The 14,614-nt window shown below is 41.3% G+C and overlaps 1 protein-coding gene across 2 annotated transcripts in view; it reads right to left on the reverse strand.

Moving 5' to 3' along the window:
• Positions 1 to 14,614, reverse strand: part of LOC122920487 (muscle, skeletal receptor tyrosine protein kinase-like) — a 229,185-nt gene that overhangs the window by 174,192 nt on the left and 40,379 nt on the right. For both annotated transcript variants that reach the window (XM_044270028.1, XM_044270019.1), the window contains exon 2: positions 12,509 to 12,635. In XM_044270028.1, the coding sequence (XP_044125963.1) occupies positions 12,509 to 12,635 (127 nt within the window). The remainder of the gene's footprint in view (positions 1 to 12,508; positions 12,636 to 14,614) is intronic.

Genomic DNA, 14,614 nt, shown 5'->3' on the forward strand with positions numbered 1-14,614 from the left:
TTGCTGGATGTACTGTAAGTAACTCTTACACTCAATAAAAAATGCATTTGTTGTTCTCTTATGCCTTCCTGGTTTCTTCAATCACCTTTTCACTGCACCTAACCCCAGAGAGCGACAGCCTGAGGGAACACACTGTAACACAATATCTCATTGGGGCCACTACCACTCCCACCCTCTGCACCAGCTCCTGGGGGCTCCCTGCAAACAGATCACTGCAAACCACCCGACCACCTTCATGGTTAGCCTCCCTAGCCCTTATCTCACAAGTCATCACTTGTTAGCTCACCATTCACTCCACTTATAACCAGACCTTGCTGACCGAAGCAGCTAAACCACTCTCCTCTAGAAACCTGCTTCAGTGCACAAAGTGACCATGTCTATGTTACACATTCTGGCCTCCAGAAGCTAATTAACATATTGAATAAAAGCGTTTTTCCGAGAAAATCGTCGATAGACAGCAATATGGAAGGTAGCATTCTAATATGGGGAATGTAATGGAGATCCTGATGTTAGTGTTCTATAATGGTGATTTTAGGTAAAAGACTCCCTTTAAGCCTACATTAGCTACCAGTACTCTGCAGTCCTTCCAGGTGAAACAAGCCCCAGATCTAAATAATTCACATACCAATAGCTTCTCCAGTAGACATTGAACATAGACCATCCACATGTTCCCTTATTGGCACCAAACTTGAATTGCTTTATCAGTTCCAGGCTTTCCCTGGGCCTACTTTACATGTGTACCCCTATTCCCCCTATAGCTGACAGAGAAGTAGCAAGGAATCTGTGATTCTTGCAATCAGCCATAGCAATGTGTCATTTCCATCAGGCTGGAAAAAGCATTGTTCATCACCAAATTTCTCCGGTTGGGAGGATTTGCCTTAGAGGATGTTTTGATACCATTCTTTATTTATGGCAGTATTAGGCAAAATTTTGAGTGAGCTCACTCCCTTGGATGAAAGCAACCCTACAACTAAATGGTCTCAGGATTCTTTACGGTTGGAATTACATACAATAGGACTCATGGTAGTGCACACATTTTCTTCTCCAATCTTTTTTCCAGATGTCCCAAACAGTCTGAAGGGGGCTTCATCAGAGAAAATAACTTTACCCCAGTACTCTCCAGGCCAATCCCTGCATTTCCTACAGAATATAAGTCTGTCCTCAATGTTTGTATTAGAGAGAAGTGTTTTTTTTTTTTTTTCTACCCCTCTTGACATCAGACCATCCTCCAAAACCCTTCATCTTAGGCTACATGCACAGGACCGTTGTGTGTTTTGCGGTCCGCAAATTGAGGATCCGCAAAACACGGATGACGTCCGTGTGCCTGCAGCAAATTGCAGAGCGGCCCGGAAAGCCATTTATAAAACTGCCTATTCTTGTTCGTTTTGCGGACAAGAATAGGACAGGTTATATGCTGTTCCATCTTTTGCGGCCCCATTGAAGTGAATAGGTCCGCATCCAAGAAGCAAAAACTGCGGCTCGGATGCGGACCAAAACAACGGTCATGTGCATGAGGCCTTACTGTGCATGCCAACAGTAAGAAATCCTGAGATAATTCATGCACAGTATGTGGTTGCTTCTCATCCTAGTGAGTGGGCTCACTCACAATTTTGCCTAACAACACTGCCATGAATAAAAAATGGTATTAAGTATGAGTGAATTGATTCGTAGTAAGTGGATACAAATTTCACAAAAATGTGACCGCAAAATGAATCTAAAGTTTTTGATTTGTTTAGGACAAATTGTGTAAAAAAGGCATCCAGCGACATTTTGCTGTCAAAATGTCTAAGAGGATGAGATTGTGGACTGGATGGCTTTCTCCTTCTTTTAGTCACAGTAGGATAATAGGGAGGTCACCTCTGAGTCTGACACTGTGCCTTGGAGCCGCGGGTCATGGCATTGCTCCTGCTGCTCCTCATTGCAACTCCAGAGAAGCATTTCAGTTACATGCTCTTTTTCTTCACTGCCCCCTCCAAGGGGGGCATCTTCTTTTTTCCTAAGAATAGGTAACAAACCCTACAATGCACTATGGAAGTTACTTAAGAGAGTCTTCTTATTGATGACTTGTGTGAGAGTAGTCAGCATTTGGAACCCCACGAGGAGGAGGTTGAGGTGGAGTCGGGGGACTCCATGCATCACTGTGTTGGTGTTAGTGGTACATGTAGCCATAGTGGTAGTGGTAGGGGAAGTGGTAGACACAATGGCATTTGGGGCAAATATGAAGCAAGGAATAGGGAGGGGGGGGCAAGAACCCCACAATGACATATCACAGTCTGATAAAAGTTAAAAGTAACTGGGAGGGTGAGGACTATGGTGATGATTGTGTGTTGGACTCGACCTGGGAGCTGGATCAGGGTGCTGAGGAGGAAGTAACATCAGAAGGGGGATAGTGGACAACTATAAAGAGCAGAGGAAAAGTGTGGCCAAACCTCCCCAAAAAACTGCCAGGGACAGATTTGCTTCTATTATGGTCAGTTTAGGAACTGGTGATGCCACTAATACTGTGGGTTCAGGCTCAAAACATGCCAGACCTAAGCCAAGCTCGGCTGCTGCTAGCTGTGTGCGGAATATGTGAGTATCTCCTGTCTGGCAGTTTTTCTTCATAGTGCAAGAGGTTAAAAACATTGCCGTGTGCAAGATCTGCATGATTAAAATAAGCCACGGGCATTTAAACACTAATATAAGCATGGCTCTACTGCAAGATATGGAGCAGCATCACATAATCTTGTGCCAAAATAGAAGTGGCTGCCAGCAGAACAAGAGTGTCCTTCTCCCAGTATTCCTTATATTAGTCAAGCCACATCCACATACAGTACAGTGTCCATGTCATTGTCATCATCACTTACTACTTCACCCCCTCAGATGAATCCTTCTCCTTCTCCACTCTATTGTCAGCCATCAATATGGAATGTGTGGCCTAGAAACAACTCTACACGCCCAGCAATTTTCTGGTGTGCAAGCTTAACTTCCATCTGGCCAAGTTGATGACAATGCAGTCTCTGTCTTATCACTTAGTGGATTCTGCTGCCTTAAAGGAGCTAAAAGCATGCACTCAGTCTTGCTGGAACATACCTTACCAGTATTATTTCTCCCAAAAATCTACCTCTGCTTTGCACAGTTGCATTGTAGAGACCATGTACCGCTCATTGCAATTGTTATTGTGCATCAAGGTGCACGCCACAGTGGACACCTGGAGCAGTTGTTATGAGCAGGGACAGTCAATGTCTTTCACAGTCCACAGGGTCTATTTTTTTTCCTGGGAGGCAGCACCGCAGCAAAAAGGCCAGGTCCTATTGACACCTCCACATTTGTGTCAACCTGTTTCCCACACAAGCCACTTATCCACCTCCTCCTCCATGGACATATTCCCGTTTCCAACAGGGCAGAGCATTGCTCCCACATCCCCTGCACTTACTGTACAGCGACAGAAAGGTCTGCTAATACACTGCTTAATCTGCAACATTCCAGCTAGCTGGAATTCCATTTTGCAGATGCTAGAGCATCTATATGAGCATCGTAAAGCCATGCAGGATTTTGCTATACACCAGACCACCTCAGCAGGGAGCATGTGCTGTTTCAAGGTCAGGTAGTGGCAGCTCATCAGAGACACCTGTTGCGTACTGAAGCTCTCCGAAGAGGCCACAAAATTTGTCAGTTGAGACAACTGTGGCATAAATTATGTCATCCCACTGTTATTTATCTTAGAACAGATGCTCATGCTTATGCAACAAGGAACAATGGCAGAAGGATAACAGCTTACACATATTGTTGGCTGCCCTGTAGCTGTTGGGGACCCACAAGGAGAAAATCTCATGAAGGAGAAGGATGAGGAGCAACCACTGAAGGAGGTGGGCGGAGTTGGTGATGGAGGAAGTACAGGAGGCTGATTTTGATGATGAAGGTCATGACACCCAATCATCTCAGTGGGGTTTCAGAGCAGGAAATTAAAGAGGTAGGGATCTGAAATTAAAAAGGCATGGATTTTAACACTCCTTTGACTGAGACTGATGAATAGACCTGGCCTTGCTAATGGTGCCCCATAATTTCACTGCCACTGTCTGCCTTCCTACCATCATTTTCTCTACAGTATGGCTGCTGCTGCGATCATGCTGCTGCCACTACTAGCCTGCCTACCATCATGTTCCATACCCTATGGCTGCTGCTGCCCCCACCGCCGCAGCTGCTATTCCCTGCTGCTAATTACCTACTGCTACTTCCACTAACCCTACTGCCACTACCATTACCGCTACACAGTCACCACTACTACTACTACCACCCCTAAACAGCCGCATACATATCTACTGCCTTGTCTGTTATATGCTGTGCTGCTACAGTTGCCACTACTATTGTGGCCACATGCCAATTAAAGGATGGAATTTTTCTCCAGGCTTGTTCAGAACAAGCTACTCTTTTTTCTGACAATTAACACATGCCCATGTATAAATATGGTCCCCCATAAAGGCATCATTTTTTGATGCTTGTGCAAACCACTCATAATTCTGACATAAGTTGTTTGTGTATAAACAGGTGCAGAGATCTTCCCCATTATGGTTTACATTTTTGAATGCTTGATCCTCCAACAAGCTGCTGTTTTTAACCGGAACATAGTGTGTGTTTAAACGCCACCTGTCCCAAATAAGGGAAAAATTATGGAAGCTTTGGAATATGAAAAAGCATAACACATGAAATTGTTAATACCGTCAACCATGCCTTTACCCATAGTATATGTCAGTGTCACTCTGACATTTATTTTCTATTGCTGTGATTGCTGTCAAGAGCTTAGGAAGGGGGGAGAGAAAACAAAAATTCATGAAGAAATTAACAGAGATAACACCTGTTCATTAAAAAAAAGTCTGAGTCTTAGGAGATTAGTCAGTGTATATACCAACCCTCATCCCACATGGTCTACATTTCACTGCAAACTGAGCTTAGGGAGAGACATGACAAGCGCTTGTGCGCTGGGGACAGTGTTGCAGAAAGCTATTAATAGAAGAATATTGGATAGGGAGAGTGCAGAGACAGTGCAGGGACAGTGTAGGGAGATCATAGGGAGATATTTTACAAACTGTAGGTAGAGAATAGGGAGACAGCAGAGACAGTGCAGGTTCAGTGTGCATCTTATTGAACTGCTGCCACATTCCCAGTTAATTTGTTAGTTTATACATAGAATTACTATGCCTCAGTATTAAAGGGCAGTGCTCATGAGACAGTAGGTTGGAAGCAGTGGGAGATGTGCCGCCAAACAGGGGAGGGGTACACCATCTGCTACTTGGGAGACTTACCTGTAAGGAACATACTAGTGGCACACGGATTCTTAAAAGCAGTGGCGGTGAGAAAATACCAAACTCGCCACTGTGGGTATTTTTAACAAAGTTGCTGGGGGACATTAGTGCGGCAGTATTCAAAATTTGTGGGTAGAAGGTGAGGAGCGGTTAGGGTGCTAATGTTGGCACGACAGCCAAGTGTCAACACATGAAGCATCACCAGAAAGTGGCATGGGAAAACCTGCCACTCATTTAGTGTTACATCCTGAGGCAGCAGCCGTTGCATTTCCCACCAGCCTGCACCCACTCTCCGGCAGTCAGGGCTCGTCAACGTCAGCAGAAGGAAGCTGTCATTCCTTCTCATTTACTTCAATGTCATCTATTGCTCCTGATGCTCCTCCTTCTCCTCATCACTTGTTTGGACAGCAATCGATCATGGAGGTGATTGTAAAAAGAAGTAGTATGTACAAACCGGATTCCAAAAAAGTTGGGACACTATACAAATCGTGAATAAAAACTGAATGCAATGATGTGGAGGTGCCAACTTCTAATATTTTATTCAGAATAGAACATAAATCACGGCACAAAAGTTTAAACTGAGAAAATGTACCATTTTAAGGGAAAAATATGTTGTATTAGAATTTCATGGTGTCAACAAATTCCCAAAAAGTTGGGACAAGGCCATTTTCACCACTGTGTGGCATCTCCCCTTCTTCTTACAACACTCAACAGACGTCTGGGGACCGAGGAGACCAGTTTCTCAAGTTTAGAAATAGGAATGCTCTCCCATTCTTGTCTAATACAGGCCTCTAACTGTTCAATCGTCTTGGGCCTTCTTTGTTGCACCTTCCTCTTTATGATGCGCCAAATGTTCTCTATAGGTGAAAGATCTGGACTGCAGACTGGCCATTTCACTACCCGGATCCTTCTCCTACGCAGCCATGATGTTGTGATTGATGCAGAATGTGGTCTGGCATTATCTTGTTGAAAAATGCAGGGTCTTCCCTGAAAGAGATGACGTCTGGATGGGAGCATATGTTGTTCTAGAACCTGAATATATTTTTCTACATTGATGGTGCCTTTCCAGACATGCAAGCTGCCAATGCCACACGCACTCATGCAACCCCATACCATCAGAGATGCAGGCTTCTGAATTGAGCGTTGATAACAACTTGGGTTGTCCTTGTCCTCTTTGGTCCGGATGACATGGCGTCCAAGATTTCCAAAAAGAACTTTGAATCGTGACTCGTCTGACCACAGAACAGTCTTCCATTTTGCCACACTCCATTTTAAATGATCCCTGGCCCAGTGAAAACGCCTGAGCTTGTGGATCTTGCTTAGAAATGGCTTCTTCTTTGCACTGTAGAGTTTCAGCTGGCAACAGCGGATGGCACGGTGGATTGTGTTCACTGACAATGGTTTCTGGAAGTATTCCTGAGCCCATTCTGTGATTTCCTTTACAGTAGCATTCCTGTTTGTGGTGCAGTGTCGTTTAAGGGCCCGGAGATCACGGGCATCCAGTATGGTTTTACGGCCTTGACCCTTACGCACAGAGATTGTTCCAGATTCTCTGAATCTTCGGATGATGTTATGCACAGTTGATGATGATAGATGCAAAGTCTTTGCAATTTTTCGCTGGGTAACACCTTTCTGATATTGCTCCATTATCTTTCTGCGCAACATTGTGGGAATTGGTGATCCTCTACCCATCTTGGCTTCTGAGAGACACTGCCACTCTGAGAAGCTCTTTTTATACCCAATCATGTTGCCAATTGACCTAATTAGTGTTAATTGGTCTTCCAGCTCTTCGTTATGCTTAAATTTACTTTTTCCAGCCTCTTATTGCTACTTGTCCCAACTTTTTTGGGATTTGTTGACACCGTGAAAATTTGAATCAACGTATTTTTCCTTTAAAATGATGCATTTACTCGGATTAAACGTTTGATCTGTCATCTACGTTCTATTACAAATAAAATATTGACATTTGCCATCTCCACATCATTGCATTCAGTTTTTATTCACAATTTGTTTAGTGTCCCAACTTTTTTGGAATCCGGTTTGTAGTAAAATATGGAAATTATTCATATATTTATGCACCACTTAGGGGGGCAAAGTCGCAGTGATGACCATCCTCTTCTTTTGCTGCCTTTTCTTCTTCCACATCATCCTTTGAAGTCTCCATGTTTGAGAAAAGTCAGCAAGATGCAGAGAGAGAAGGAGCTGGATATTCCTGATGACATATCATCAGTATTAGATCATGTGGAAAAAAGTAGAAAAGCAGATGGCAGATGACGGTTGGGGTTGGAGAAGTGGGATTGCAACTAGGGGGTGGGAGGGGGGCTTCCTTCTTCTGTCGCTCCAGGAATACCCCATGACTGTTTTTCCATCCTCATTTATCAGTTCGACAGATCTAACTGCTGGTCACCTGCTGCGCCATGAGGTACTCTTCATATGTAGTTAAAGTTAAGTATAAGTCTGTTTTTGAAATTACTTTATTGTTTGTATTGTTTTCAGAGCATATAGTACCAGGCCCATTTTTGTTTTTGCATTTTTGGTTTTTAATCCTAACATTCCAATAGCCATAACATTTTGAATTTTCCATCCATATAGCCATAAGAGGGCCTATTTCTAGGGGATATGTTGTACTATTTAAGAGCACCATTCAATTTACCATGTCAGTTATTGGAAAATGGAAAAAAAAAATCTTTCTTTGCATCACCATATTCTGACAGCCGTAACATTCTTATATTTCCGTTTACAGAGCTGTATAAGGGTTTTTTGTTTTTTTGCTGAACAGAATTTAGATTTTATTGGTACCATTTTTGCAGTACATACGACTTTTTGATCACTGTTATTCAATTGTCTTTGGGTGGGAAAGGTGACAAAAACCTGTGAATTGTTTCTTTTATTTTTTTCCCATTATGGCGGTCAGTGCACAGGAAATGTTACTAATATTTTAATAGTTCAGACATTTTTGGAACCTTATATGTTTTTTTGTTTGTATATTTTTATATGTAAAATAGGGAAGGAAGGGTGATTTAAACTTAATATTTCATTTTTTACAGTCACAACTTTTACCCCCGTTAGGGGGTTAGATCCAGGGATCTTTTTATCCCTTGTCCTATTCACTCTAATAGAGATCTATTAGGGTTAATAGGATTTTGATGTGCTCCATTGGAAACTTCAAAGGCATCCAGGCTGCCATAGTAATCGATCGGAGCTCCACTATTTCACTGTGGGGGCTCCAATTGGAAGGCAGATGGAGGCAGATGCCATGATAAGTGCTGATTGCAACATCTGAGGGGTTAAATGACGGGGCGTGGTGGGATCGCTATTACCAGTCATTGCGGCCGGGTTTCTTCTGTATGATATAGTTGGCACCCACCACGCATGGAGCGAGTTCACTTCAGTAGCTGGCTCCATACAATCCCTCAGCCACCGTGAAATACGGGTATACTTGATTTATCTCTATTTATAATGAATTAATCTGTGACTAATTGAATTCATCTTAATCTAATTTTTCTAAACGTTTGTGAATTTTCCCCGCTTACACCACTTTTTCGAAGTGGTAGGCAGGGAAGTAGACCCATTGCATTTATCATTTTCCAAGCAAGTTTTTGGTGTGTAAAATGGCTTCAATCTATGCCAGCAAGGGATCTGGTGTAGAATTAAGTCTGTTGCACAGTCTGTGTCTCTACATAACTTTTGCGCTTTCTCCAGCAGCACAGATGGGCATATGTCCGGAGAGTAAAATGTCGGCAGTAATACTTAAGACTTTTCATAAACTTGATTTGCTTGTCAATAAGAGTAAAAAATCATGAAATATGTAGAATTGTACTGACAAAACATCTGACAAAAAGGTCTAAAAACACTGAAGCAACACATTTTGTGAAAACCTAAATTTGTGTTGTGGTGGAAATAACCTTGCCACTGGGTTTAGGAGGGGGCTGTTTGCCAGCCTTTTGGCTCAGGATTTTGGCCCATATACTAAAACTTTGAAGGAGAAGGTAGACTGGCTGCACTGCCTAAATCTGTGGAACTGTTTTGGGGAGGAAAGCCATGCTTGCGGTCGATCAAATGTGACTTTCATGGAATTTGGGAACCCCTGCTTGGATCTGGGTGATTTGTGGATATGTTCTTTGCCCAGATCAGAGCTATTAAGGAATGTATAATTTATGGGGATATGTGGGGTTTTGGGGTGTTTTCTGTGTTTTGGGGAAAATGTGTGTTTTTTGCCTGTGAGTGATTAAGTTAGCTCATTGTGTTTGGTAATTGTATCACAGGCAGAGCCCATTGTGTTTGGTAATTGTATCACAGGCAGAGCCCATTGTGTTTGTTAACTGCATCACAGGCAGAGCCCATTGTGTTTGTTAATTGCATCAGAGGCAGGGGGGTGGTTGTGTACAATTGCTGGGAGTGTTTTCATACTGTAAATGCATGTGATTGACTAATGTAATAACTGTCTCAGGCCTCCACAAGGTCCCCAGGATAGTGTCCCTTGCTGGAAGACCTGCATAAAAGACTGACATATAGCCCCATTAAATAGTTCCTGTTTTACCCTCAACATAGAGCCTCATCTCATGTGTGTGGGGGAAAGGCTGCATCTACACTGGGGAATGCTATATGCTGTATACTCCCCTGGCTATAATACCTGAGCTCTTTTAAGAGCTTGTTCCTGCATCGCTCCTGCACCCACTGGAACCTGGAAGCCTTGTCTTAGGTCCAGGGTGGGTAGAAGACGGTGAGATCCCAACCAAGCTGTGGTGGTTTGTGGGGTTGGCAGTGCTTACGGTGTCAAGTGGAGTGCCTGGAGCCCTCGGAAAGCACTAGGAGCATCTATCAACGGAGGTACCCAGTCGGGGTGCCAGGAGATCCAGTACATGTGTCAGTGTCAAAACCTTTGGCCATGACTGTGGACCTACACCAGATTTGGATAGACACTTTTGTCTAACTCCATGCCAACTATTGTTTGGCTTATTTTGAGACAGAAACGTAAGGCTACTTTCACATTAGCGGTAGCCTTCCGGATCCATGCGGCCGCTAGTGCACGCATACCAGAGAAGGCTGCTGCTAATGTGAAAGTAGCCTAAGCCAGAATTGTGGTGCAAAAGTCATATCTTAGGCTATGCTCCTTTCCATCCAAGCCACAACACTTTCCCACTAAGCCTCATCCCCTTTTTTAGTTGTACCAAATTTCACCAATTTGTGTCATCTTTTAGACAGATTCTAGGCCGACACATTAGTAAATTTGGTCCAGCATATATATACCACATATACGGTACATATGCACAAATTAATGACTGAGCAGTCTCTCAGCTGACTAGTTAGTCTATTTAAAGAAACAGCCAACCAATAATATACAAGTGCCTTGAAAAAGTATTCAGACCCCTTGAACTTTATTAAATTTTTTCACCTTACACCCACAATAATGCATTTTATTGGGATTTTATGTGATAAACCAACACAAAATAGCAAGTATTTGTGAACTGAAAAGTAAATGATACTTGGTTTTAAAAATGTATAATATAAATATATAAATATATTAACAGACACACAATCACCAAGGAAATTTCTACTTAATATATTTATATTATAGATTTCTACTTATACAGACTGAGGGGCAGTCTGACAACAGTGCAACTAAATCTATAGGCCAAGACGGGAGAACTACTATATAAATATATATATATATATATATATATATATATATATACACTAAACATGGTTTTAAAAATGTTTAATAAATGAAAATCTGAAAAGTGTGGTGTGCATTTGTTCTCAGCCCCTGTACTCTGATACCCCTAAATAAAATCCAGTTTGACCAATTGCCTTCAGAGGTCACATAATTAGTAAATAGAGTCCACCTGTGTGTAATCTATTCTCAGTGTAACGACAGTTGTTCTATGAAGGCCTCAGAGGTTTGTTAGAGAATGTTAGTGATTAAACAGCATCATGAAAAGTACAGAAATGCAAAACGCTATGTGTGGTGGAAAACTAACTCTGCACAACACCCTGAACACACCATCCCCACCGTGAAACATGGTGATGGCAGCATCATGCTGTGGGGATGCTTTTCTTTAGCAGAGACAGGGAGGCTGGTCAGAATTGATGGGAAGATGGATGGAGCGATCCTGGAGGAAAACGTGTTAGAGGCTGCAAAAGACTTTATACTAGGGTGGAGGTTTACCCTCCACCAGAACAATGACCCAAACCTACAGCCATAATGGTTTGGATCAAAGCATATGATGTTAAAATGGTCCAGTCATCATTGAGAATTTGTAGCAAGACTTGAAAACTACTGTTCAAAGACCCTCTCCATCCAATCTGACTGAGCTTGAGCTATATTGCAAAGAAGTAGCAAAAATCTCTGCCTCTAGATGTGCAAAGCTGGCAGAGGCATACCCCCAAAAGACTTGCAGCTGTAATTGCAGCAAAAGGTGGTCCTACAAAGTATTGACTCAGTGGGGCTGAATACAAATGCACACCACACTTTCCAGATTTTTATTTATTTATACATTTTGAAAGCCATTTTCTTTTCAGTTCACATATACTTGCTACTTTGTGTTGATCTATCACATAAAATCCTAATAAAAGACATTTGAGCTTGTGAGTGTAATATGAAAAAAATTTGGAAAAAGTTCAAGGAGTATGACCTAGTTTAGGGGTAGGCAACCTTTGGCACTCCTGCTGTTGTGAAACTACAACTCCAAGCATGCATACTCCCTCTGCTCTTCTCAGAACTCTCATATAAATGAATGGAACATGATGGGAATTGTAGTTTCACAACAGCTGGAATGCCAAAGGTTGCTGACCTCTGACCTAGTTTATAATTCACTTTGCAATCTATTTTAAAATTCAGCCTCAGCACGTGGCACCTATTCTGAAATGGTAGATTTCACTGAAATCAGCAATGTTAGTATGTAGCACACTGATATACTGTTTTAAATCATGTTTTTATGTTAAACATTTTATAACATTTTTGTTGATTTTTAAACAAAAATTTACATTTTAATATCTATATTTTATAAAATGTATATACAGGAAGTCTGAACACATTTTAGGCCTAGTGGCTAGTGTGAAAATTGCAGGATTTTTAAATATAGATAGTGACATGGAAAAAAAAAATCACCCAAAATTCTAGAAAAATATATTTAACATAAAAGCATAATTTAAACAATAGGTCATTTTTGGATGACACATACACTCACATTGTGAGTCTCTAAACATGAAAGTATATTACAGACCTGATAGGAATGTTATTACGTGTCCATATGATTTCCGCCTGAGGATATGAATCAACTGTACACATGAAGGTGGCAACATCTTCCACTAAAGCATCAAGGGTTTCAAGGGGAGTAGTGATGAAAGGAGCTAAACAGAGGAATAAATAATAATTAATATCACAAAAATAAATACAGTACATACATTGGAAAACAAAACATCAAAAACGTAGCACAACCCTCAACTACAATATACGAAGGCTGAACTGTCGGTATAGTAAATCATACTGGGTAGCATAGATTTGTTCTCTGGTTTGTCCCGCTGTCTTTAAATATAATAAGACAAGATTTTTGATAATACCATGCCTGGAATAGTAGAAGCAATTATAGAGAATAGTCAAAGGAAAATATCTGTCATCTATCACAGTTTCAAATTCATAAAATTCTGAAAAAATTGCCATTTACGAAACATCCTTAATATTTTTAGCAGCAGTGTTTGTCTGGTATATATTAATTCTTACATTAGAAAGAAAAATCATTTATTAGTTATTTGAGTTTTCATAAAAACATTCCTAATTACAGTGCAGGGAAAAGTGAAGAAGCGTGTAATATAATTTTTATATGAAATATAAAACAAAGAGAACCTGAGTAGCATACATATAATATACTTCAAAAAGTAAGCTAGCAATACATACAGTGTGTAGATTAAAGTTGACCAAACCTACAGATTTTAGTGGGATCAGCCGATCAACTAATGTATACACAGACCTCCCAAATCTTCCCCAATAACAAATGTCAAGGGAGAGGACGATTGGTCCATTGGTTGCATCATGTTTGATCACTTTGTTCTTAGCGGAGATAAGCTGCCACCAGAGGTGTTGACTAGAGATCAGCAAAGTTATCAAAAATTTGATTTGTCTGCTTTGCCGAATTTCACAAAAAAATTTGATTAGTTATGAATGACTTCATCACAAATCACATTGCATTATATGTAGCAGGCGCAATAACGTGAAACAGCGATCACGCTGGCCCCCCATCATTAAACCCCTCAGATGCTGCATTCATCGCTAATCGCAGAATATCACATTAAAATTGAGGCCATTCAGGGGTTGTTAAGGGTTAAAAACAAAAAAATACATACCTTATCCATGACGTCATCACTGATTTAGAGATTCTGCGCAGTTTCATTATTGACATTGGCTTTCTACCACTTTCCAATTCAGAAAATATGCACGCTTGGCCAAGTGGAGAGTGCATGTATGTGGGGGGAGGGGAATAGCCTTTGGCCATACATATTAGTTTAATGCTGTGGTTGAACCCACTTATTTCAGTGGGACAAGCCAACTAGCTAATGTGTACACCTTACAAATCTTCTCCATTGGTGGCAATTGTTGGGGGAGAGAAGGATTGCAATTAGAGATGAGCGAATTTCTCAAAAATTAGATTTGGTCTGTTTTCCGAATTTTCCAAAAAGATTCGATTCGATCCGAATCTATTCATGGCGAATCTCGTTAAAAACAGCTATTCCCTGGCTGCAGTAAAGAGAAACATGCATAGGGAGTCTGCTGTGGTAGTAAAACAACATAGTGAGTCATTATGACATGCAGATGACAGGCGTTGCTCTTATAATCACTGCACACTTCATGGGGCCATAGCAAGAAAAAGTGCACTCCTTTTACACCAATTCACTGATTCTACATAGATTATTACACCTACACCTGTTCTATTAAAAACTTATACAAGTAGAGGCCCCCAAACAGAGTGGAGAGTGTGTCAGCAGTAAGTTTGTGTTGACATCACTGATTATTTTGCTCTTCCTCTGATCCGTCAGAACAATAAACCCCAAACCCCTGTCTGTTGAGCACCTGCCTTCAATAGGTCAGCATTTGGTCAGTAATCCATCAGTATTGCTAAAGCCAAAACAAAAAAACAGGAGTGGATACAAAACAGAGATGACACGTGAATGGAATCTTTGCATGTCTTCTGTGTTTTGTACCCACTCCTGCTTTTTGCTACCAAATCATAAGGCAATTCTGATGCAAAATAGGGACCATGTCATACAGGCCTTACAGATGCTACATAAACAGGATCTGTTGTGTGTCTCATTTTCCTTTTTTCTGACAGATCAGA

This window comes from Bufo gargarizans, chromosome 1 (genome assembly GCF_014858855.1).
Source record: "Bufo gargarizans isolate SCDJY-AF-19 chromosome 1, ASM1485885v1, whole genome shotgun sequence".
Classification (NCBI taxonomy): Eukaryota; Metazoa; Chordata; class Amphibia; order Anura; family Bufonidae; genus Bufo; species Bufo gargarizans.